General features: G+C 35.3%; 1 protein-coding gene across 5 annotated transcripts in view; it reads right to left on the bottom strand.

Moving 5' to 3' along the window:
• The window catches only part of WDR7 (WD repeat domain 7), a 274,160-nt gene that overhangs the window by 210,534 nt on the left and 36,198 nt on the right, over nucleotides 1–27,428 (bottom strand). For all 5 annotated transcript variants that reach the window (XM_016129135.2, XM_016129138.2, XM_016129137.2 and 2 more), the window contains 2 exons: nucleotides 16,239–16,434; nucleotides 7,501–7,715 (listed from right to left, as the gene is read on the bottom strand). In XM_016129135.2, the coding sequence (XP_015984621.2) occupies nucleotides 7,501–7,715; nucleotides 16,239–16,434 (411 nt within the window). The remainder of the gene's footprint in view (nucleotides 1–7,500; nucleotides 7,716–16,238; nucleotides 16,435–27,428) is intronic.

Here is a 27,428-nt window from a genome sequence, read left to right as displayed (position 1 = left end):
ACAATTAATAAAAAATGAATGTTTAATACTATTTCTCCTTAACCAATTCACTTCACTGAATTTTATGCTTAACATTAAGAATATAAAGACTTAAAGGAATTCTAGGAAGATTATGGCAACAATGGCAGCAGTTACTGGATTCTTCCAAATCCCCACATAAAAAGAGAGCAACTACAGAGCATAACCAAATTCCTTGAGATCATTTCCAACAAAGCCAGGTGACAAAGTACGTCCACAAATTCCAAAATTCCAGCTGATGGGAAAACCTAGTATCAGGTATCTCTGTAAGAAGCAGAAAAGAAGCAGTGAGGTATCTGACGGATCTAACAGGAAAACCCCAAAATAACTAACTGATATTTATCAGGAATAAAGAGTCAATCTGAAAATAGCAGCTGAACCTGGGAGGGGTTTTAGCCACCTCAGTGGCGAGCGACCACAAGGGCCCACAGCGAAAAGGTCAGAAGGGGCTGGCACGAAAAAGTCCCAGTGCGCGGGCAACGCTGATGCAGCACGGCTCCCTTCTAGAAAAAGCTCCCTCCAGTAAGGAGGAACTGCTAAAAATGTAAGGAAAATTGACAGGTAATTCCAAAAAAAAAAAAAAAAAAAAAAAAAAAACAAGAAGAAGAGGAACAGTACCAGGAAATACTAGAAAGCAAGCTGCCGTATTTTTGTACCACATGCAATAGCAGAAGAGGAAGCTCTGTGAAGTTAAAAAAGCTCTCTGAAGTAATCATTCAAAAAGTCCGGGGAAGATCATTTTATAAAGAGCGAGCGACAAAAAGTATCAAGGTCAAATTCTAACTAAAAAACGAGTAAGAGCGAGAAAGAAAGAAAAACAGACATGCTCAAAAGGCAGTTCAAAATGATGTACTAATCCAAAACAAGCTCAAGAAGATTTTTAGAATGATACTCAACATAAAAGAGCAACATCAATGAGAATTAGAAAAATGGTAGCGAAATGACTGAACTCAAGCACGAATTAGAAATAAAAGAAAACATCATTTTAGCGATGAAGCCTAAACTGAAAGAAACTCGAGTGAAAAAACCCAAGCAAAAATGCCTTCAGAGACGCAGAAGTTGGAAAGAAGAAAATGTTTTAAATCAAAAAGAAATGAAGACTTCTTCCCTTTGTAGGAAGCAAGCTTTTGGTTGGCTCACCCAAAAAGTATGGGGTGGGCAGAAAATTGTTCACATGAAGGGGTGACTGAGCAAATAAATAATCACGATGAAAATATTGGGAGCGAGGTTTCTCACAATTTGCAGTTACGCCAGGAGAAGAGGCTAGAACACGTACTGCGATGTTTGGTTAGAATTGGTATTTAACATATTTAGGAAGATAAACACTTAAGGATGCATGTGTTTGTGTATATGTACATAAACATACATATATTACCTAGCCCTGTCTACTGGAGGACCTGGATGTAATGTCTTCCCAGAGACAATGAGTGCATACAGCATCCAGATGTGGTTTCTAATTATTATCCTCCATTAAAGGGAATCACCTGTCACAAAGGCGGGCACTCAATAAAAGTTTATTCTCCTCCTATAGTCACAGACATTTATTTTTTTGTTTTCTTAAGACTGGACAGCTTAGCTAAGGCTTCCTAACTTTATTAAGGACTAGATGAGTAGTAAAATTTTTATCACAGTAACCATTTAGGACAAGCAAAAACTGAATTTATACATACTTAGAAATACATCAGAAATATACAACCAACATATTCATATTTTCTATTAAAATTCATTAAAGTAGAATGTTAAGCAAGTTTAATTGATTCTTCAAAGGTCATACATATCACAAGAATTTTTCTAAGGCCAAAAAGAGTTTCTCAGACAAGGCCCAGTATCCTGTATGTAACGTCATTTGGCTTGCCTCTGTCTGTACCTTACAGTGCCCTTTTCACGATGAATCATAAAGTCAATTCAATCTGTATAAAATTTTTTTACAGAGTGAATTTTGCAAGCAAAAAACACAGAGCATGTTCTCAGTAGGTTGTTTGACTTCTAAATTCCTTTTTCTCACCTAGTTACACAGAATACAAAGCTACTGACCTTTGCAAATACAGCCCATTCATATTTTCGGGTTTTGACTAATTAGGCAACAGAAAGAGAAATGTAAGGTGAAAGATAAATCATCCTGGTCATTTTTCGATTGCTTCAACCTGGTGATTTTTCAATATAAATAGGGTGACTCTGATTGCTGCAACAATACCCAAGATGTAAAGGTGCCGAATAGAAAATTACTCAAACTCGGCCTAAGAAATTAATGTCATGGCAGTAAGAGCTTTATAGCTTCACTAGTAAAACTCCACTGAACCCTATTGAACCCCATTGGCCTAAGTCATTCCCTAAGATCTCCTTACTAAGAACCAATGTCTGTGGCAAATGCTTTATGAGAAAACTTGTCAAAGAGATCACCTGATGTGCTCAGATCATCTTCTTAATAAATGCTTTTATGCGCTCATCAAATACCACTACATGATATCTGTGATTTACTAGTTATTTACATTTTACAAATCTTCTAACTCATAGTCCAGTAAACTATTTATGCTGGGTGTTATGGGGGATTAAAAAAATAGATGACTAACTTCGAGGGTTAAAACCACTTCCTTTTCACAAGTTCTACAGCCTACTTTCTCTCCTCCCGTTGCAAATAACTTTGTTATACTCACCTCCCACTTTCATCATCACCACTTCTAAGGAAACCACGTCTGGTGAGGGTGAGTTCTCCAACTCTCTTCTCAACACACACTCACACGGCTCCACCAAAGACCCCTCTACCAACAGAAAGTCAGTAAGCGACGAAACAAAGTACGAAGCCTGCTTTTAACCCTGCAGTCACTGAAGCGACTATTTTTTCTCCAAAAGCAAATTTCTTCCACACTCTCTACCTCTACTTCATCCTTTACTCATTCCTAGCTCATCACAGCCTGAGTTCTGACCCAACTAACTCAACCAAAGCAGCTCTCTTAATGATCGCCAATGACTTTCCCAGCTACTAACTCCAAACACTCTTCTGTCTTCCTCAAGTCTTAATGTTATTTCACTTCTCTGATTAACTGTTGGCTTTCGCTTCCTTTACAAAGATTTATTTTCAATTCTATGTATGTGACCTAGGCCAATGGAAGTTATTTGCCAATGTTACCCACAGTCAGCAAGTTACAGAGATGTGCACAGATATGCTTTTCATGAGAACCTGGGCCCTTAACCACTCCTTTGCACTGCATTGCAAAAATGAAGCAAAGGCTATTCCCTTGGGGAACTGTACCCACAACCTTGATATTAATAATGTCTTCTTCGGATGCAGGCAGGAGTCAGCAAACCATGACTCAGGAGCCAAATCCAGCCCAACTGCCTATTTTTGTAAATAAAGTTTTATTGGAAGCCAGGCATACACATCCATTTACATGTTGTCTATGCTTTCACACTGTAATGGCAGAGTTGAATCACTATGACACAGGCTGTATAGTCCACTATCCCTACACTTTCACTATGTAGCCTTTTACAGAAAAAGTTTGCCAATCTCTACTCTAACCAGCTGTCTTTTAGGTTCATCATTTGCAAATCTGAGGGCGATAATTAACTCATCTATTTGCAGTGAGAATTACGGAAAACTGCATATCTGGGATAATCTAATGATAGCTGGCATCCCACAATGTGAACTGCAGTCCAATTCGAGCTCTGAACTCCAGCACTTATTTAAGGGGCAGAGGGGGATCTCATCCCTACTCTATCTCACCATCATGTTACTTCTTTCTCAGAAGTTTCTGCTCCCCTTGCAGACACCCCACCCCCCAGCACCGCACAGAAGAGGCAAATGTCTCCTGTTACGATCAACCGCAACGCCTATTCCAGGAGCTGTTCACCGCTCCCAGTGGCTCCACCATTCTCCCTTCAACGAGGCTTGGATCTCAGAACCCATCTCATATGTATCCACTCTACTCTTGCTTATCTGCGAAGCTTATCTATTCAGCCTACACAACAGCTTACAAGCCATCCCCTTGTCTGTTTTTCCACTGCTGAATCCTATTCCTGTCCCCATTATTTCTCACTGCATCATCCCAGTAGACTCGCAATTCATTTCCCACATAAACTTTTCTAAGCATCCCGCATACAAATGTCAGACCTGGCAAAATAGTTCTTAAACAAAAACCTCCTTTGAAGATTATTGAATATTGCGTTGCTACCCACTAAGTTAAGTCTTCAACTTTGCATTCGAGTGGATCACACGATGTAATTCCAACTTACACCTCCAAACTAACCTCACACTCAATTTCTTGGGTACTTACTATGCTTTACATACAACATTAAACACTGGAAATAAAAAGATGAGAAACTCACATCTTGTCCTCAAAAAGCTCAAAATCCAGTACCGAAGAGAGACATAAAGAAAAAAAAGAAATACCCCATACTAAGTGAAATGTTTTAGGAAAGCTCTGAACATGAAGGTATAAACACAAAGAGAATGCAAGAGCTAATTCTGCCTCAGAGGACGGAGGCTTCACTATCCTAAAAGAAGAGAGGGATTGAAGATGCATGCGTGGAGAGGAAGAAAAATAGGATGTAAGACACAAGATCCCTACCGTTTCTCCACCTTTTTTTCTCCAAAGTAGTGGTTTTAAACCAGAGGCAATTTTTCACCTCCTTCCAAGATGAGGGGCATTTGGCAATGTCCGAAAACATTTTTGACTGTCGCAACTGGGGAGGAGGGTGCTGCTAGCATGTGGAGGGAAAATGCTTCTCAACATTGTGCAATACGCAGGGCAGCCCCCCGCAGCAAAGAACCGTCCAGCCCCAAATGCCAACGGAGCGCTGAGATTGAGCAAGCCTGGTCTAGAACCACAAGGAACAGTAGTAAGAGAGAGGATATATTTGAGGTAACTCCAGGATGTGTTGGAACGCTGGCAATACTGAGATGGCAAGGACGACCTTGCTCACCAAAACCGAAGAGGAGGAAGCAAAACCGAACAGAGGGGGCTAAAGTTATTAATAGATGCTCTACATCTCATACTCACGAACTGGGACAAATCCGACTGTCAAGTCAAGACAATCAACTGTGAGGGACTGGAGAAGAGACGGGTAAAGAGGCTGAGGCAGAAGCTAGCAACACTTTCTGTTATACGTCACCGAATTCAACGCATATTTATTACACAGATGCTACTGGGTGTCATGGGGAAAACGCGGAGATAAATAAGCCATAATCCCTGCCTGCGAGACGACTAAATTTCAGTGGGGAAAATTAGGTGAGTACATAAGTTATTACGATAAAAGGGAAAATAAAATACACGTCCTAAGAGAAATACACAGGGGCTCGAATTCACACTTCTTGTAAGGATTCAGTGCAGTAATAAAGGATAATTCTACTTAATATCCTCTTGATCTTCCAGTGAAAGAAAAAACATTATAGGACAGTAAATCCCCCATCTTTGTTTGCAAAGCTGTGTATGGCATAAAAAAACATAATTAGCACTATAAAATATCTGTTACTTCTAAATAGCCTAATTGCTAACATTATCTCAAAAGGACAAAGCACGATACTGCTGCAGAGTATTCCCACAGAGATTTTACTTTCTATTGAGACCCATGAAAAAAATTAGCTCCAATATCCTAGAGTAAGTCCTGCACTGAGAGGCTATTATTATTATTATTATTATTATTATTATTTTTAACTTTGGGTGGGTTTTATTTCTCCTAAGGTTAGAAAACCATCCAGAGGACCGCTCTTTCAAAATTCTCCTCAGAAGGAGCCCCATATTCAACGTGAGAAAACAGGGAAATCCCTAATGGTCCAGCCGACATACATTTTTCATAAAGTGATTATCCTGCAGCCTCAGCTTCCTCAGCCTTTTCCCCCTTCTATAATTGTTTTCTTTGTAGGCCAGGCAACAATTACCACTGCTACAAGACTGAGGAGGTTCACGAGTAATATATTTTACAATACATAAGTGTAGTGTCTCTGATATCTGGTGCTTTTATCACTAATTGCACTATAAAATGTGCTATTAAAACAGGGACAAACAAGATTATAAAAATCACATAATGGACCATGACTACTTGCAAAAGCCATTCATAAATGTTAGCATACCACTTATTTTTCTTATTTTCCAGTTAAATAATTATTTTTCCAGATTTTTATTTCTAGGGGATACCAACAATAACAACAAAAGAATATTTTTGGAAATTACATAACATACATGCTTGCCCTTGAATATATGGTTTTATAGATCGGCTCAAAATTAAAATTACATAAAAAGTCAGGTAACGTGTGCTATGAACACTGAATTCCTGAGGACGTATACGTGACCTTGAAACTGCACAGGTACGGCAAATGCGTTTAGGCTGCGATTTCTATTCAAACTTTACAGCATGGGACTGAAAGCATGAAAAAAGCACAGAAGGATTTCACAATTCTAATCTATGAAACATACAGTGTAACGAAGCCAATAAAACATTTATATCTTCGGAAAAAAACGGAATGCTCAAATATTACTGCCCATTACTGCGGGCCGTGGGTCACTGGAGCTGCCTATAGTATTTCTTCTATCATCAGCACTCACTAAGTCATGGGCAGGTTTTCATGTTTGTAGATGAGCATTTCAGTTTCTGCACTATTTATTCATATGTTAAACCATTTCAAAAATAGGAATAAGAGATAAGAGAGAATAAAAATAAAAGTATTTATGTTAGCTATTAACAATTGTAATGAATACTTAGATGGAACTAGAAATTTTAAGTAGTGACTCAGAGGAATCATTGGGATTGTCTCTATGTTTCATTTATCCATTACCGGAGACAAGCTAGTTCTAATAATCCCAAGAACACAAATATCACAAACCAAATAGTGGCTAGAGCCTACAAAACTAAAGACAAGTAAGCAATTAATGAATAAAAATTATTTGTTCTTCTTTTAGTAGGATACTCTTCTGTTAACTGAAAAATTAACTCCTGCCTTGATTTTAAGTGCCAGTAAGGAACGTGTGACTGAACTTGAGTCTCGAGGAAAAATGCCTGCACTTGTGCAACTCCATGATACAGAGTCTCAAATATTTTCTTCGATCCTTATAAGGGCTTTACTTTACTAAAATCAGAACCTGTTTTTAAAACAACTGATAAGCCACAACTACAAACATCTTAATTGTGTACCTAAATTATATTTTCCCCTGGAGATATTAGCTACTGCTCAATTTTTCAATAGGAGACTGTTAGAAAGTCAGAAAGACAGACTACATAAAAAACATTACCTCTAATTTCAGAAACTGAAGTCACTTATTCAGTAGGAATCATTTCTAAATATCTTTAATGCTAATAATAATTTACTTTGTCAAAATGTCAAATACTTGAAATTGCTCTAAAACTATGTTGGCTAAACCTAAATAAAAATCAGAAGCTGATTTTTCACCAGTGTCTTCTCCCAAAAAGATTCCCTAAGACATGCCAAAGCTGTATTATTAAATAAAGTACAATGGGGACAACACACATGAGACTTTATACACGACTTACTTTGTCAGATGCCTCAGAAGCCAAGAGGTTAGTTGCAAGGGTCTGTAGCTTATGATGGGCCATATTTTTAAGAGCAGCAAGACTACGTCTTGTCATAGCTTGTTTTAGATTGACTGCTGGATGACTAAGTGAATCCACTGCAGTAGGAACCGCTTCATCACAGGCATTCAGTATCTCTACTGCTGTTATTCCCATCACACAACGATCCAATGCACCTGGAAGACATACGTTCACAAATATCACATGCACTATAAAATTTTAAATCTTTTTTAAGAAAAGAAAATACAGGGACTTTTTTTTTTTTTTTTTACATAGAAATGTTTTAACAGTGCCTCTCAGGAACATTTTCTCATACTTCCTCTAATAATCTTCCATGTACCATTACTTTAATCATTTCCTCTCCCGTAAGGCTCCTACCACAATTTCCAACAAAGAGCCAAGATTTTAACAACTTACCCTTGAGGCTTTTCCACGTTCTCTCTACTTCCAAGATGGTCTCCTTGATCACTCCACACCACTACTCCGTTACAAATATCAATTTCTATTCCTTCAAGTCCTCTAAATCATGTATGTCTTAAGCAAAAACAAAAACTAAGTTTGCTATTTTTCCAGTTCTTTCTATCTGACTAATTTCTGAAGCCTTTCTTTCTCTAGGAAATGTCCACAAAACAAAACAAAACAAAAAATGTAATTTCTCATTCTATCTCCAAATTTTTTGACTCTTATTCTTAACACCAAATCAAATGTTTTCCCATGTGTTTGTGAAAATAACTACTACTTCAACTTGGAGCTACTGCAAAGCTTCTTCATGTGGCCCTCCATCTAGGCATTTCTTGTCTCAGGGTGCAAACAGCTTCCTATAGCAAAAGCCTTTCTGTACACTTTGATTTGTACAATACTTATGACGACATCAGGCAGAGAAGGGTCTCATTGTGAAGATCTGTATATAACTTTTCAAAGATTGGAATAATGACAATAAAATGATAAAGGAGCTTATTTTGATTCACCAGGAATTCTTCCAGAGTCATTCTAAAAGAGGACAAGTCCATTTTGAAAACTAACCATAGAGAACATCAGAAACCTAAATGTCAGCAAAAATAAGAATTTTACTGTTTCTGAGGTTGTGCCCAAACATCCAAACACACATATCTTCTTCCCAATGGTTATATACATTGCCTCTCATTCCTTAGAGACTTTAACTTCTGACTCACTGTCCTCTTTCCAATAGTACTCCTGGAAAAATTCTTGGTGATTTCAGTATTAATACAAATCAGTGTTTTACTAATCAATTAATTGAGTGTTGACCAATATATTTTAGAAAGCAAAGAAAAAGAAAAAATTATTTACTTGAAGCTTCTTGTGCATGTGGGAAAAGAAGACTGTATGTACTCTAATGGGATTTAAAACTTTGAAAGGTTTGAAAATCATTGGCGCATATGATTCTTCCATGTATCCTGATCTCTTGGTTCTCTGAGGCCCTCTACTCCAACCAGCTAAGTCCTTTGCTTAACTACAGCCAATGGTCACAATCTAATCTTCTCAGTATCAGTAACTGAAATCCCAACACGATCCCGATTTCAAATATTCATCTAACATCAACTCTCATTCTTCATCTCTCTTGTTCCTACTCTAATAATTCGTTTTTCCACCACTGACTTCAACAATTCATTAACCTGTCACCCTTCACTGTCCCTCACTTAGCCCATATCCTCATGTCCCTACCGACTAAGTTAAAATTCCATCGTCCATCCTCATAATCACAGCTTTGTCCTCGTTTCGCTTCTGTGTACTAGCCAAGCAAACCAATCCTGGTTGAATCCAACTCTCCGCCTACTCTGGACCTGTACAATGAAGACAGACATGAAAGACAGACATGCCGACAGAGTCATTTGAAATTCATGGCCACTGATCTCAAAAGGCCCCTTAGTAGTGGCCACATTTCCACGCACCTTTCATGTTCCTACTCTTCTAGTTAATTATTCCACATCTTTTTCTTCCCACCAATATCCAATACTCTATTTCCTACCCTTTTCTGGGTAAAAATTTTTGTTTCCTATTTCATTTAGAAAGAAGCAATTAGAAAAGAAGTTCCGCAAGCTCCCATTACCATATTCCCACTCATGTTACCCTATATTATGAATAAACTATCCAGGCTCCTAACACTCTTGTAGCTTAAATCCCATCCCTCTCTTGTCTACACAAGGGCACCGTTTCAGCAATTCTCCCTTTCCTCTTCATTAATTTTCTCTACCTACTAGATCATTCTCGTCGGTATATAAATATGCAATTATTTCACCTGTTAAAAAGACACAACACAGCTGACATAATCTCTCTCTTATTGGTATCTCATTTTTCATACATATTCCCCAAAGAGTTGTCTATATCTGCTATCTCCCATTTTCCTGTAAACTTACTCAAATCAGATATCATCCCCAAACGTGCAGAGAACCTACGGTCTCCACGTTGTTAAATCTAATAGTTCTCTATTCTCATTTTACTATCATTTACTATCAGCAGCACTTGGATTTCCTCTCTACTCCTCGAAACACTTTTTTCACTTGGCTTCCAGGCAACCACACTCTTCATTTTCTTATTTTCCCTGGCAGTTCCATCTCAGTCTCCTTGGCTTGTTTCTCCACATCACAGAAACACATCTAAACCCTGGAGTGCCCCAATCATTCATTACCTATCTACATTCCCTTCGTGACACGTTCAAGTGTCATGGTTTTAAATATCTTCTAAATGGTAAGAATTCCCATATTTACATCACTCATCCTGACACCTCACCTGGAACTCCTGACTTATATATATAATTTACTAATGTATATCCCTACTTGAATGTCTAATAATCAACAATATCAAAAATTAAATTCTTGATTTTCCCAAAACCTACTCTTGCTATCATTTTATCAGTCTCTCAGAATGAATTCTATCCTTCAACTTGTTCATGATTAAAACCTTGGGGTTCATCATTGCCCTATCTCACTCTCTTATGCCCCTCATCCAACTATCCGCAAATCCTTTTGGCTCTACCTTCAAAATATACCCAGAATTCAACCACCTCTCACCAGCTCTACTGCAACTACTCTGGTCTAAGATTTACCATCTTTTGTTGCCTAGAGGAAATAGCACACAAGCTAATCTCCACCCTTGAACCACCTTCAGGCTATACTCAAGCCAGCAGCCAGGGCAACCTTATTAAAACTTAAAGCCCTTCAATGGCTTTCTATATCATTCAAAGTAAAAGCCAAAGGCTTATAAGACCTTCCAGGATCTGGTCCCCAATTATGTTTTTCACTTTACATCCTATCACTCTTCCCTAGATTACTCCACTCCAGACACACTAATCTTACTGGTGACCTCGAACATGAATTGTGACTGCCACCTTTAGTCCTTCATACCTAGAGTTCATTCTGCCCAGAAAGTCGTCCTCCTGGATAACGTGGGTTCCATCACTTCCTTCAACATCTCCATTCATTCCTTTACACTAACGTTACCTTCTCTATGAGTTGTTCTCTAGCAATCTTATCAAAGATTTCAACATTTCCATTCCACACCATTCTTTATCGCCCTTCTGCTTTATTTTCCCCATAGCACTAATCACAAATGAATATAATACATATATTTAAAGTTTTGTTTTGCTGTTTTTGACCTGCCACTCCCCACTCAGAATGTAAACTACATAAGAGCTAGAAATTTTAGGTGTTTCATTCCCTGTTGTATCCCTGGCATTCAATAGCTATCTGTAGATTAAATAGAGACAGAGTTAACAGCGTTAAAATACAAAGTTCTGACAAATGTATAAGGAAAAATAGCCAACAGATAATGTTCAAAGGATATGACTAATTAAGAAAAATACAAATAAGTAGTAATCATATGAAAAGACATCAACCTCACTAATAAAGAAATCCAAATTGAAGCAACAATAAAATATCATTTAGGTCTTACCATGACAGATACTCAGTATTCTTAAGGGTATGAGGAAATGATAAAATACTTTTGGTATGAGCAAAAATTAGCAACTCTTTTCTTGACAAATTCTATTCGATTTAAAATTCACATTTTCTTTAACATAGCAATCCTAAGATTTACATTAAACATGCCATATATAAATATAAATCTATATATATACTATCAGTAACTATATGTATCAGTTACTATATGCATCTATGTCCGTGTATGTGTGAAAATATAAATATATGCTGATTATCTTATTGTAAATTTGTAAACTTGAAAAAGAGTAAACATATATCACTAGTAGACAGGTTCAATAAATTATGATATGTTCACTAAAAGGAATACTGTGAAGTTGTTATGAAAACAACAACAACAAAATGAAGCTTAATTTTATGTGTCAACTTAACTGGGCCACGGTGCCTAAATATTTGGTCAAATATTATTCTGAATGTTTCTGTGCAGGTAACTGGTAAACTTTGAGTACAGCAAATTGCCCTCCATACTGTGGACAGGCCTCAACCAATCAGCTGAAGGCCTAAAAGACCTCCTCCAAGTAAGACTCTGAATAGAAACTATATAAAATAAAACACAAAGAAAAATAATTTTAAAAGGAAAAGACAATCCATGAGCTGTGGGTAATTTCAAGTAGCCTAAGGAACACATAAGTGAAGTTTCCAGAGAGAGGAAAGAGGAAGAAGGATTGAAAGCATATTTGAATAAATAATGGCCAAAAATTTACAAATTTGTTGAAAAGTATATATACACAGATCCAAGAAGTACAACAAACCCTAAGCACAAGAAACACAAAGAAAACTATAATCAAATTGCTCAAAACCAATAATAAAGAGAAAAGTTCTAAAATAGATAAAAACAGGCGTAGCACATAGAAAGGACTAAAAATATGAGTGACAGCAGATTTCTCACTGGAAATAATGCAAACAAGAAGACCATAGAGTATTTAAAAAGAAAAAAAAATCAACGTAGAAATATATACCCAGAGAAAAAAACTTAAAAATGAAAGTGAAATAGTTTTTCAAACATCTAGAAGCTTAAAGAATTCAGAATTTATCACTCATAGACCTGCACTATAAAAAAACATTAAATACTCGGCCACAGAAAATCATTCCAGATGAAAATTTGGTTCTACACAAAGCAACGGAAATGGTAACTACATGGGTAAATATGTAATATTTTGTTTTTATTTCATTCAAATTTCCTTAATAGATAGACTGTTTAAACAAATATGCAAATTAAAAAAAAGTAATGTTCCAAATGAATAAAAGCCATGAGCAGCAATACAGATGATACGAAAGACCAGAAGTGGTCGGGAGCGACTCAATTATTCTTGACTAGAATTAATTACGCAAAGGTTCATGGCGAAGGGAGTAAACACAGTCGTATTTCCATAGCGAATCATCCAAAGGGAAAAAAACTGATTATCCTTGGTTTTACTAGGATTTTAGAAAAGTACCCTTTTTTTATGTTTTTGGTTACCCATGCTTTATATACATTTTTCAATAGACAAAAATATACATTAATGCATGATTCTCTGCTATGTTATTAGATAATAAAGTTTAAAAAATGAACAACACATATTCATGAAGTAAATGCAAAAAACAGAAATATTTTCAAAAACCTGGAGGGGCAGAGAACAAATTTTAAAAAGACAGCAGAAAACTGACTAAATAAACTGACAAGACTTCATATACTAATTTCTAATAATCTCTGGCAAGCATTCTTGGTGTCTGCAGATGAGAATGTTAGTGAGGCTTTGTAATGGTTAACTAAGAAGAACAGCTTGTAACATCAGTCAATACTTAAAGCATACTACTGTTTCCCAAATAGACAGAATTCTGACCTTGTCAAAGGCCTGTGGGAAAGACAATGCACGCTTACTGGGAACATCAAATGTGAAGAATGAGTGTTGATCACGAAGCATATAAACAGCTCCAAGTAGCGGCAGTCACCACTAACTACGCCAGTGGCCTACCTTCAGTTAAGTTCCTAAGTGCGAGTCAAGAGTTTCGCCTAGCCACATCTTGCTGTTAGTTGTTGGACTAATTTTCTAAGTATCTAGAAATGTGAAAGAAGAATAATTTCCACGACTTCTATATCACTATTAATTGCTATTGCATATAATAAAGTTGACACAATAAAAGAACAAAAGATTCTGGACCTCTATCTCACTAATCAAATTTTATATTATAAGCTTTGAACTCATTTCATTAGGAAATACAGAAGATAAAACTATCCATTTGAAGGAAAAACATAAAAGTATAAAGCAAAAACATTTTTAAGTGTTTACAAGCTAGAAACACCAGTACAATTCAACAGTAAACAGAATATTATACAATATGCATGAGTAGCTTTAGTGTAATATGGCTTCATTTGTAAAACCACATTCCCAAAACACTACAGAAGGATAAAGTATCTCCTCAGAGTTTAATATATTTTATATATCGAACCTTGGCTGAACCTGATTTATTTAGCTTCATTTTTTTACTTATTTAATAAATAAATAAATTTAATAAATAAATGATGTCAATACCTTCAGGATGTGCCTTACTGACTCCTCGGTGACCTTTATATCACTAGCTAAGGCCTGAACAGCAAGAAAGAAAAAAGAACGTATACTTCCCATTGTGGTTGAAATCCAAAATACAGTCTGCTTCTCTATTCTTATTTCCATTTAAGACTGTCATATGGGCTGACTGTTTACCAGAAATCCTTCTGAAGGTCCAAATTCTGAATTTTCAATCTTATGTATTGCTTAACCTAAAATGGGCTTAATTATACTGAATTAGTTGTAAGAATATCAGCCTCCAGTATACCTACAGTTAGGAGCTATTTGTCATGTCCTTCTAGAGAAATTACTGAAAAAGTAACTTTTCTTTCGGCAAGGTCTCATTTGTAAAAAATATAAAATTTAAGGTACCTGCTATATTCGAGTATCATTATTTAAGTACATATCTAAAAAAAATGCAGAAAAATTATACCGTCTTCCTTTACCATGCTTATTTCATTTTTAGAAGTCCTTGACAAGTTTATCATCCTTTTGTATTAAAGATTAACAATTGTTAATTTATTATAGTATTTTAAAATAGTGTTTTATGGATGTCATTATTGCTATAAGAACTTTCTTTAGTACTAATTCCAAAAGAAAATATTTCCAAATATATATAAGGTCATAGTCCCAAGTTCAACAAAGTAACACGTTTAAGCAGCATGTTTCTTTAATAAGCACAAAGGCATGTACCCGCACTTACAGGTACACAAACATACACATATACATACTTACATTATATGTCTACTACACACCAGGTAAATAGTATCTCATTTTATTCTCCCAGCAACATTATAAAATGGGAATTATTACTATCTTCATTTTACAGATAAAATCGAGGGACAAAAAAAGTCCAGTGACTTGCTATAGATTACAGAGGTCAATTGAAGTTCAGACTAAGTGTTTTGACTCCAGAGCACAAGAATAAAATAAACTCCATATAGTTTATTTGTGAAGTAGCCCAAACCAACAAACACAAAACTGTGCTGTGCAGCAGACAGTATATTATAAAAAGGACACAAAGTAAGATTTTTATGTACACAAACATGCACAGGTAGCGTGAGAGCAATTCTGGTTTTAAAAGTGCACAGAAATACGAGTAGGTAGAAACATGCCAAAACGTTGACATGTATGCAGTTTGGGGTCATCTTCTCTAACACTTTTATGCTTTTACATTTGACAAAAGGTATGAATCTCTTATATAATCAGACAAGAAAAAGAAAAAAATAAATGCAAAAGCAAAGAAGTCTGATACTCTCCAAGAATGCTTCGCCGTGACTGCCTCTGTACTACCAGTTAAAATAAGGACTCTAAAAGAAAAGATCGCTGAAGAGCATGGCTCCTTATTCCATATAAACTTAGAACTCTCAACTCACCACAGTGTAGGCAGAAATATGTAGATAGTCTGATTTCAAAAAGGACTATTTAAAACAAACAAACCAAAAAAATTTTTAAATGAAGAAAGGAAGAAACATTTAGTAGAAATATTATATAGTACAAGCAGGAATGTAAAGAAAGGTTTTAATCACTGGTACATAATTACTTAAGATAGGAAAAGTCAAATAAAATGTGTTTTTAAAGGCCTAAATTAATAAACACATTTAGGTACACAGTTTCAAGATTTTCCGGGGAAAACTGTAAGATTCTGTGTTTAACATTACAAATCACTGCCTATACTTTAAGCTAAGCATCGCTTTTTCCATATTATCTCCTATACATAAAATTTCTGAAACTTGAAATTTTAAATGTTCTCTCTAGAACTTAAAACTTTTGTTTTAATCACCTCCTACAGTTAACTGCCCCGTACCAGCTTTTTGCTGTTTAAATAAGAGGACTTTACCTTTTCCCACTGTGTCTGAATTTAAGACAAAAATGTTTTCTTCATCTTGCTTACATTTACCTCATGAATTGTAAAGAAATCACTGATTTTTTTGCTCTGTTATCTGTGTGTCTGTACCAATGTGTATATTTTCTTTAATGACATTCCTTTGAAGATTGGCCAACTATAAGTATTGAGCATAACGTGACAAGTAAGGGGACATTTAAGATTTTTTTTTTTTGGTGATAATGAGAACGCTTAGAAAAAGCAGTGATCAAAAATAAAAGCAGAAACCTTATTATATCTCAGGGATTTTTTCCTCAAATAAAAAATTTTTAATTCCTAGGAAATCAAACGTGCCCATTTGATTTTTGAGTCTTTCTCAACACTTGTTCTTACCAGTATCCATTTGCCAGACGTACACAGAGCCATCTGCACAGCCCACGACTAGGTAATCGTCAGAAGGCCTCCACTTGATCACTTGGATGGGGAAAAGATGACGAGATGCCAGCATAATGCATTTTTTCTCTCGCAGACTGAGGAGTCCTACCGAGTGGTCGCTGGCTACAGAGCAGACGCAGTGCTGCACCCGTGCCTGAAAAGAAGAATAAACCTTCATTATATCTAAACTAAAATCAGAATAGAATGGATCCTATTCTCAATAACTTAAACCAAAATTAATTCTATATTCACCGCTCCTGAAAACCAACCATAATATTAGGTTGTGTTGAAAAACTTGGTCCTTTCTATTGTACATAAAACATCCAGTTCAATCATTAACCCCCTCACCTCCACCCCGCCACACACACACACACACACACACACACACACACACACACACACACACGACCCTAAATTAATCCTAGATTAAGGGTGGGAAAGATGCTTTGGAAAATCTGCTGTTCAGATGTAAAGATGACCTTACTAAAATGATCGCTATAGATGAGCGGGCAAAGCTGGAAAGAAATTGATCTGTCATTATGCGTCCTCTCTCCACAGTGTGAACTTTCCTTTGTTAGCTGCTAGAGCTGCCTTCTGCAGCGCTTCCTTCTGTGTGTGACTCTGTCACTTAGAGCCACGCTCTTCCCTGCTCCTTTCCTCAAAAACAATCCCCTCCCCATCCCTCCGCCACAGTCGTTTCTGAAGAGCCCTGGATATTTCGCGTTGCCTGTAGACGTGCCTCACAGCTTCTGTCTACACTGTCGGCAGGCACACTACCTCAACGAACGCTCAATAGCCTATTAAACATTCCGCGAGGTCTCTTCTGTTCGTCTCTAGTTTTTTGCCCTTCAATTCCTTTTTAGAACAAGATAAAATATAAATCATCAAACAAAGATGGTAAAGATTTTCACCGGCAACAGAGAATACGATCCATGACCTAGAATGTTAAAATCTGAAGTCTTTAAATTTTTGAGACAATTTAGAAACAATTTAAAATGGAGCTTTTTAGTGACTTGGTTATGCTGTCAGTTCATACTAAGGTGAAACCATATGAAAACACCCATGTGAAACGCGTCATTGTATATATTGTGACTATTTATTGAGGATGAGGCCCACTGCACTACGTAATACTGTCCCTCCTATGAGATCCAAAGCTGAAACCTCTCAGACCTCACCCTGTTGGGCTGCGCTTTAACAAACAGACTATTTTTAACTACAGAGCAATATCTCACGGATCCACATATCAACGAATGTGAAATGCTGACAGGTATCGGATGAAAAAGTGGGGGGTGGGTGGGCAAATATGCTTAGAAAACACAAATTACGGTTGTGGTTTTTACCCACGGAACTTCCAAGAATCTTTGACAAGATGGTGTGAATATAATTATCTCTCCAAGGCGGGTACAATATCACACATCTGTAAATTTATGTGACCATGGTAAACTTACAAGACCTCATTTTTGGGGAACATACTTTGGGGAAAGCTGCTATAACTGGTTCCTTTCATGTTTTGACTAGTAAAACACTCAGGACTGAATTTTCTATTCATAACAGCGTGAGATCTTGGACATACCCTCAGTGGTCTCATCTTTCTTTGAATAATGTTTTTTTTAAAACAGTTTTTGAACAAAGCAGAGCATTAATAAAACAAAGAAAATAAACTTTAACTATTTACTTTGTTTTTAAATTCAGATGTTTTATTCTTGTATCCTGTTAGCTTTATTTATACTTTTTGTTTTATAAATGATTTAAATACTACAATAAACATAGCAGGTATTAACTCATTTTAAAAATTAAAACTAAGTTTAGAAAGATCATGTTAAAACACTATGTTGAAGTTTCTTAAACAAGCATTTCTTAAACTTAACATGCCTTGATAAGCATTCAATTGAAACATAAAACATGACTTCTTTCTTTAAAAAGACATTAAGGACTGAGGGGTACTCAGCTTATGGCACACAAAATTAGCTTTATAAATAAGCAATAAATTAAAATAAAATGGCAAACTGAAAAAAAAATTATTTAAATATAAGCATTGTTGGAATAAAACAGGGTATAAATATATACCATAATGCCTTTATTTTCAGTTTTTTCACACTACATAAAATATTTATGAGTTTCACTAGACATACATTGCTAACTGAAGATAATATTTTAATGCAATGGATGCTTTGCTTTTCTACGGATTACCATTATTGCTGACTTTGTATTTATCAAGTATATCCATCATTCAACTTACAAAAAGGGATGGTGTGTTACATTAATGGTTAACTATTTCCTATTTTGCAACATCAATTGTTTGTATTTCTCTCATCAGAGACAATAAATCTAACAGTGGTCTCATCCTCTGTGTACGAGTACCTAAAAAGAATAATCCTGAAACAGCATTACTTTTCATCTATTCACATTCTTTAATCAAGCACTGATCTGCCACGGTACTCACAATACCGGTCACCACTTTTGATTCTGCTACTCTGAAGCACCCCTCCCCAAAACGTTTAAAAATGAGCTAATCCTTAAATCACGCCGTACACCTAACAAGCCTACTAGTTAGTCCCCAAGTCCACAGTCATTTCATTAATGTTCACACTCTTCTCATTCCTTTTCGAAGAATAGAGAAAATGAGGCATGAATCGGTGAAGTCTGTTTTATCTTTAAAAAGAAAAAAAAAAAGTTAATTTTTACCAGTATTCTTTACTCGATGTTCGATGTTCCCCCAATTATGGTCTATTGGTAGATCTCAACATCTGAGTCGACAGAAAACTACTGACAACCACTGAATGACACATTCTCTCTCTTGCTGCCAAATATCCCCTACTATAGTTTACAACCCAGCAGAGAAAGGACTGCAAACATTGAGTAAACACACAAAAATGGCAGCCCCATGCCTATAAGAAACTTGACCTTCAGCATCAATTCTTTATGCGAAGTTCACTGTCAGCATTTTGCCCTCCCCATTTAGATGCAAGTGGACAATTTCAAAAAATTCAAGAAAATGCAAGCTAGCCTCATAAAAAGAGTAAAAGCTCTACATAATGTTATCACTCTCTATTAGCAAAAATAAAGGACGTACAAACCACGTATTAAAATCATAGGATCTGCTTTAAAAAAATAGATTATAGGACATAATGTTCTGAAGGGAAAAATGAACTACAATTCTAAAGATTCTAGCTTTTTGGTTCCACATGACATATTCTAACACATACGTTTATAAAAATGTGTTTCAAAAAAATAGTTCTGTTCCTCCTTCATATAGTTCAATAATGATACAAACTGGCAAATGATGTGCTCCATCCATAAAAAATGTGTCGAAAATAAAAATGATATCAGTCCCTGTTAATGAAAATAAGCATCTGAAGAGTTAACTCTAGCTTTGCTGTTACAAAGAATGGTCTGTAAATAGACAAAATAATCAAGACTAAAAACAAAACAAAATAAAAAATCAATATTACTAAGCCCAAGAAAGCATAATTATTAGAGGTTCTTAACTCATAAGAAAAGATGGTTCTCTGCTTTTTAGATATGAATTAAAATAGATCAAATTTTTCTTCTTTCAAGAAAATGCTAGTCCAACTCATGTGAAGAAAACTGGCCTACAGTGAAAATGGCCCAATACAGTAAAACCTCATTAATTTTGATTCCACTAATTAATTCTGAGTTGATGGTTACCTTTGCAGACTGTGTGAAAACAAATTAACGGTATAAACAAAGCAAATGTCTAGCCTATTTAAATGTAAAAGGAAAAAAGACCATTCTCAAGCACCACTTTGGTATTAATTTTAATTCAAACAATGAACAGGGTAATGATAAATAATTCTCAGTTCTCGGTTAAGTGAAAGCACTTAAATGATTTGCTAAAACACAATTAACTTGGTTTCTATCTGTACTCAAAATTAAAGAAGCACTTCTTAAAGAATATTTTATATCTTCTACTGCTCTTTGATTTCGACCTGGCTTCCCCACAAATGAGTTGAATTAGCACAATTCTTTTATTATTAAATTCCAGAGATCTTGATTATTGAACATCTCTTCAACTATAATGACTGAATCTATAATTTGATTAATTGAATTCTATTTCATGTTCTTTCATTTCAACTGGAAAAGTCACCTAATAAGCATGACTTAACATCAGGGAATTATAACAAAATAATGTGTAGACATTTAAAATGTATAATTAAAATAATGATACCAAAAATGTGAACTTCGTTATCTTTAAATTATTTGAAAAGCATTTATGCTTCAGACTTTTTTGATCATGCACTCATTCATTAAGAAAAACTTTGCAATGTAGTCTCACTATATATGTATTTACAAATTATTCATGTACCAATGTTCCAGTATACCATGTACATTGCAAAACATACACAAAAATATAATTTAAAAGGATGACTCGAAGTCTAAATAAACAAATTTAAGATGTGGCTGATGAAAACATATTTAATTGTCCTTGGAAATATATCCCATCGTTATCTTCTCTGCCCATTTTGTGATGGGTAGGTGGAAAACTGTACAGTAACATCTGCATTTCCCTTCAGCGAGCACATTTTAACCGGAAGCATGCGCAGTGAGAGCACGCTGTCGGCCTCGCCGCGGCAGGCCCGCTCTGCCCCGCTGACATGCGCCCGGCCAGTATGTGAAAACCAGTGCGACACCAGTGTCCTTCCACCTAGTGAATGTTCAGAATTTCGGTTTCTTAATGTTAAATAAAAAGAAAAAGAAAGGCTTTAATATTTTATTCCCATCCCCCAATTAAGTGTCTCACATATTCCACTCTAGCAACCACTGACATCTACTGACTTAAAGAGTGCAAATAAATACTGCTTAATTTTTGTTTATGGTTACGGAACGGAATTTGAATAGCAGGGATTAAGCATCCTATCAACTAGGCCAGAACTTCGTAAATGAAAGTTATCCAAATTCATGTTCCAAACACTATTAACTCTGCCCTAGAAGCAATGCCAGCCAATGCCATCGAAAGCTAATTAAAAGCAAAGGCTAATGACAGAATATTTAACCAAGTAAAAACCCTATTTTTATTTGATGAAAAAAAGTAAAATAACTGAGGCAAGGGCAGGGAGGAAGATCCTAGACCGAAACAAGTTTATTCCAAGGCCAATTACTGTTTTTCAAAGAATTATGATTCTAAACCAAAGAAAGTCTCATTGAATTTGCCAGTAAATAACCCTCACAGTACATTAGTGCTGAGCAGCAGAACGCCACAAGCTGTCATAGAATCTGACAGAGTCGGAATATACCAGCCAGGTCATCCTGCCTGACCTTACGCATTTTACAAGACTTCATTTTAAACCGTTCCCAGAAACCTCTGATGCAACCTGTTCCTAAGCGTGTGCCATGAATTACAGAAATTAGAGACAGCTAGTTTATCCCACCCACTAGCCCTCTGGGAAGAAGACTGGCTTTCCAACAACTCCCAGTGTCAATTACATACATATTTTTTTCTGGTTTTGCTAATTTGTTTTCTAAACTAAATTATTTTTTTTTCTTCATATCATTTCGGGAGCAATCTTTTAGCTGCCAAAAAAGAAAAAAAAAAAATTCCTGTCTGAATATTCTTTAAAAATGTGAATACTAACGACTGTCTCTCCTTTTAAAATATGTCCATCATGAGACAAGCTATAAATGACCGGCTTCTTTCACTCATAAATCAATCCCACTATTCTCTTAATCATTATTTCTTACACTTCCCAGAACTCTTTCTATGGAACGTAAATGTGCAATTAAGATGCATCATTTATCACTTTTAAATATTCTACCTAAAGGGAAAAAAATATTCATTTCATTTCCACACTTTCACAAAACTAGATAAAAAAAATTTTTTTCCAGAGATCCATAGCCCATTCTTCATTTTTTTTAAAAAAAATAGGGAGCTATTTCTTTAACAACTAATTTTAGAAAATAAGAACATATAGTCCAGCAAAAACGCTAACCATCTATTTGGCTAAAAATGTTCTATATGAAAATTAAGACTTTTAGGGACTAGTTTTAACATCTTTGCTTATTCACTATATACAAAAAAAAAACAATGAAGAAACAGTGAGCTAATTAGAATTTCATCTCTTTTTGACTGTTCCACTATTAATAAAACAGCAACTAAAAAATGAAGAATTTATTGCAAGATTAAGAAGTAACAAATGATATTAAGATAATCTGTTAGTTTAGGGACTCAGACAAATCTGCAGACTCTGAAAATGTTCTAAGATTTTAAGAAGTGCGGTGTTGCCCCTTGCTCCATTTCTGCACACTGATCAGCTGTTTAAAGTTACTGCCCACGCCCACACTCAATGAGCTGCTCACATTCGGGCACTAGCGTCTTCAGTGACAAAGCGCCTCACCTATCAGAGTGCCCCAAAATAGGACTCCAGGCCGCTGTTGGTCCTGGCCTTCCACTTCCTGGCTCCTCACTTAGAACTTGAATGGTATTGTCCATCCATCTTTAAAAATTAATACACCCTTTTATATACAAATTTCATATTTAAAAATTTATCCTAAAAAATCATTCCAGATGTGCAATGCTTAACTATACTAATTTTCATCCCCACTACTGATCACAGAAAAAATTTTTAATAAAGCAACATTCTAAAATTTCTGATAAAATAAATATAGAATAACATTGAAAATGATGTAGGAATATACTTAGTGCCATAGAAAGATGACAAGTCTATATTTAGAAAAAATATGTATTTACATAACACTATTATTTAATTAAAAAAATAAAAATTAATTTAAAAAAGACAGTGCCGAAAAAACATATGGCCTCAAAATCTAAATGAATTACATTTTCAAGGAAAAAAAGGACATTATAGAACATTGTGTCTACTGTGATATAGTTTAGAAAATTAATGATAGGTATGTTTCCTGCTTTTGCTTTATTTATATTAGCAAAGTTTACTCTGCTTGGCCTCAGGGACTAGGCTACAATTCTAGACACTGTATTTTAAATATAATATTTAAAAAATCCAAGTTTAAAAAGGCAGGGTAAGAGCTAATTCAGGCAAAAGCTTTAGGTATTTTTGCTTAATGAAAAACACAGTATATTAAAAGAATACCTGATTTGTTAATTGCTCTTAATTAGGGGTGTGAACATTAGCCACACTCACGTACCATATTGTCACGTAAACCATTCATATTATCATACCTCTGCTTCTAAGACCAAGGGATCTAATACTGTCAAAAGAAGGCACGAACTCCAACACACAGGTTAGGTACCCTGCATTCCCATTTTCACAGGCCTGTGCTGCCCCCTTCTGGATACTTTTGAAAATTATGTGATATTAGAGTTTTAATAAGATGTTATAAATGAAAAATAACTATTAAAAAACAGCCAAAGGCTCAAACTGAGAAATATATTATTGGTACTAAATAATTTATTTTGAAACGTCTTCCAAAAATTCTGTTTTGAATAAAGTTCTAGCAGGAGCAAAAAATAGCTCTGATAATTCAATCATCCAAGCTAATGAGAAGAAAAGAACTATTAAATAGATATTTACTAAAAGTAAGTACCTTAAAAAGTCTCATTTTTTGTTCCCTTTCATACTCATTTTTCTCGCTCTCCAAAGCAAAGCAGAATCTGGTTTAGGTACTTATCTTTCCAGTTCAATTTTAATACTTCCCTTACCTATACATGTACCCAGGAATACAGAGTATGGAGTGGTATTTTTTTTAAATGTCATTAACTGGTTTCATGCTGTATTACACACACAAAGGTTCACTCACAGGATGTAGCCACCTGCTGCATAAATCGACCAAGGAAACGTGAAGAGCTCTGTGCAAAGATATCAGTACAGTTCTATAGTTAAGAACTATACTATCAGGTCTCTAGGGTGATTTTTTTAATTTCTGAATTTTCTTCCTTGTCAATCACATCTACCTGGTTTATTAGGGAAAATGTTTTTCAAAGCATTCTTGACATTGAAATTTTTTCTTCTCTTTGTATTTTTTTTTTCATTTTCTCTGGAAATAAACTATGTGGAAATAAAAGGAAATGTTCCTGGGTTTTGGAGAGTAGACTCCTTTATACTAGACACTGCAATAAGGGGAGAATGATAAATAAGCAGGCAAGGTAAAGTAAGCGGGCTGGAAAGTGGAAGGGAAAAGATCAGAACATTCTCATCTGTGACTATACAACTCTGAGGCTAGAGGTTCAGAAGTGTCCTGCTGCAGCACTCAGCTGCCTTAAGACCGCCTGCCCCCTCTCCACGGCTCTGTCCTGGACTTCCCAGGCAACCTGAGCACTCATTCGGCCTCCCCTGGCCTGGGGGTTCAGATTTTGAAAATTCACCCAAACCCACCTCTGACAGCTATTCAACTCTAGGAAGCTTTCTCTCTAGAAGCACTCTGTGCTGCTTAAATTCTTACTTAATAGAATAGGATTAAACTAAAATGCTATAGTTCTGAAGTATGAAAACATTACAGTACAAGTCATCTCTGAGGGTAGACTATAAGACACTGCACTCAGGGTTAAGGGAGCCTCATAGCTGGAGAATAGGAAGGAAAGGGAGACTTGCTTTTCATTAGTAACCTTTAATACCCTTTGCATTTTTTCTATGTGCATCATTATCTATTTGTAAAAATACTTTAAGACACTGGTAAATAATATTCTAAGTGCAGATGAAAATTTAATAAGTCAGTTAACAATTTAGAACGCCTGTTTTGTAAAGATTTTGCTGAAAAGTCTATGTATTTGAAGTGGCAATCCAATTTAATAATAAAGGTTCCACTTTAAATTTGAATCCTATTAAAATTGCCTAAGAACTATGCTCTCTGAATAGTAATATATAAGGTCAAAACGATTCACTGAAAAACCATAAACGCAACTTAGAATGATACAAACGGTGTAGGACTTTATTTCATATTTTATAATTCAAATACTGTTTAAGTAGATAGCTTCACTTCAGTTTTCTTTTATATGTATGTGTATCTTCAATATGTAGATACAGTGTATTTTGTTTTATCCAGAACCTAAACCACCAAAAACAAGAAAAAAATAACAACCTCAAACTGAAAAATTTTCCCTCTACATTCCGTATGTTTAAGAACAAAGAAATAGGAATGGAAAATCACCTAATATGAGAAATGTCAAAACTACGAGTTCCAGCACCCCTCAGAAAGTCAATATACCGTCAGTCAAATCTCACAGCGGTGAAGAGTAGTCTAGCAAAGCAGAGCTGCCTTCAACTGTACATCTTTTCTACCTGGCAGAGAGGATTTCGTTTCTGTTCACTGTCTACCTAGCTAGGAGGCAGACAATGATTTTGCTTAGTACTTTTTCTTACCAACCTTCTACATTTTGGGAAACATGAAATATAACTATAAGGAAATACCGTCAACCTTGCGCATTCTTAATTATGATTTAAGTAATTTTTTAAAGTAATTTTTAAAACACAACTAACAATTCTGTTTTAGAACATCATTTCTTGAAAAAAAAATTAGAAGGCAAAACTCCGCTTCTTTCTGAATATAACTAAGGTAAGAATCAAAACTATTCTAATTAAAAAAGTAGATGACTAACTTTTCAGCATTTATCTTTAATCATGCTGTTTGATAAATGTTATAATCTTCCAACTACCAGAGATCACAACTTTAAAATAGAAATATTTTCTTCTAAAAGAAAATGACACCGGAACCATTTATAAAATGGGCAATTCGAGCATTAGAATCAGTATGTAATATAGTTAAGTCTAATTTCAACAAAAGAGTCATTTGCTAAATAGTTAGCAAATACAAAATTTTCCTTAGCTTTTTATTAATCAGATAGGCAATTTGATCTTTAAACACATTAGCTGATGTACCTAAAACCACCAGCTAAATGAAAAAGTTATTAACTAGGCAGTCATTATTTACTTGTTACATTATCTCAAAGCTATAAATGCGAGTTTCTCTGTCTTAAACAGTACTTTTTTTTTTTTTATTGCTTTCAAGTATACAGTAGATTGGTTAGACATTTATGTAGTTTATAAATGATCCCCCTAATTGTTCTTTCTCTCCTCTGGCTCCCCACCTAGAGTACTTTTGAATGTCAATTAAAAACTAGAAAATCTCTACTGGAAAGCCTTTAATACGTGAATCACAAGTCATGCATTATTTCCCTCTAGGTCCCTCTTCACATTCCCCAGGCAACTAGCACCTCTGGCCCATTCCTAGTCTCACAGAGAGCTCATTCTCTGTCTAGTTACATATTTGTCTACTAAGTGGTTTTTATTCATAAAAATTATTTTTAAATGCAACTGGTCAAAACATTTAACTATGTTAAATACCGCCTGAATTGTTTTAAAAAGAAACCAGAAAATCCTCTCCTACTAACATCTAAGCTAAAAAAAAAGTATGTATTAATGTAGTTCAAACAGAAACCATGACATTATGCAAACTCCCCCTTTTAACTGTATACATAATTTTATATGTATAAACTACAGTATTTCACATGTTTTATTCTTATAAAAACAGAAATCAGCCAAATCAGAATGGTTGTTGTAAACTGATATAAAATAATTTAAATAAATTTCAGCATCGAAAAGTAGATATTTCACTAAATGTGTGCAAAGATAAAAATTCTCATGTTTTATTATGGCACATAAGTACTAGAAAATGAAGTTTAGAAGAGGAGTTACAACAGTGCTATAACTTATCATGAAAAATATTATTTCACTAAAATCTGACATAAAATTGGTTATTCAAATAAATACACAGCAATTTTTCAGTGACAAAGATAAACTAATGACCAAATTGGAAGGAATGGAAAGAACAAGAATTAAAAAAAAGGCTGAGAATGATTAAAAGCTGAATTTTCAAATCTGGCAGAAAAAAAAAGAGACATTGGTACTAGGACTTCTTACGAAGCCACCAATATCAAATCAGACAAAATCTATCACTGGCAGAACATGGCAGATAAGACAGATTATCAGAAAGATTAAACAAGCAGGAAGGCCAAGGAAAATTTCTTGGGTTTTGGAATAAGACACCTTGTGAACACTGCATCCCATACAAATTTTTTTCATTTCAGAAAGACCATAACTGAATGGATTATAAGCATGAAATAGGTATGCAAGAAGATAGTGTGTCTGTGTACGTGTGTGTGTGTGCACGCACAAGTGTGTGAGTATTGGGAGACATACAAAGGTGGCTAATCATGTG

The sequence above is a fragment of the Rousettus aegyptiacus genome, unplaced genomic scaffold (assembly GCF_014176215.1).
Source record: "Rousettus aegyptiacus isolate mRouAeg1 unplaced genomic scaffold, mRouAeg1.p scaffold_m13_p_12, whole genome shotgun sequence".
NCBI lineage: Eukaryota > Metazoa > Chordata > Mammalia > Chiroptera > Pteropodidae > Rousettus > Rousettus aegyptiacus.
The sequence above is the reverse complement of the archived record's forward strand: the minus strand, read 5'-3'. Positions and strand labels throughout refer to the sequence as shown.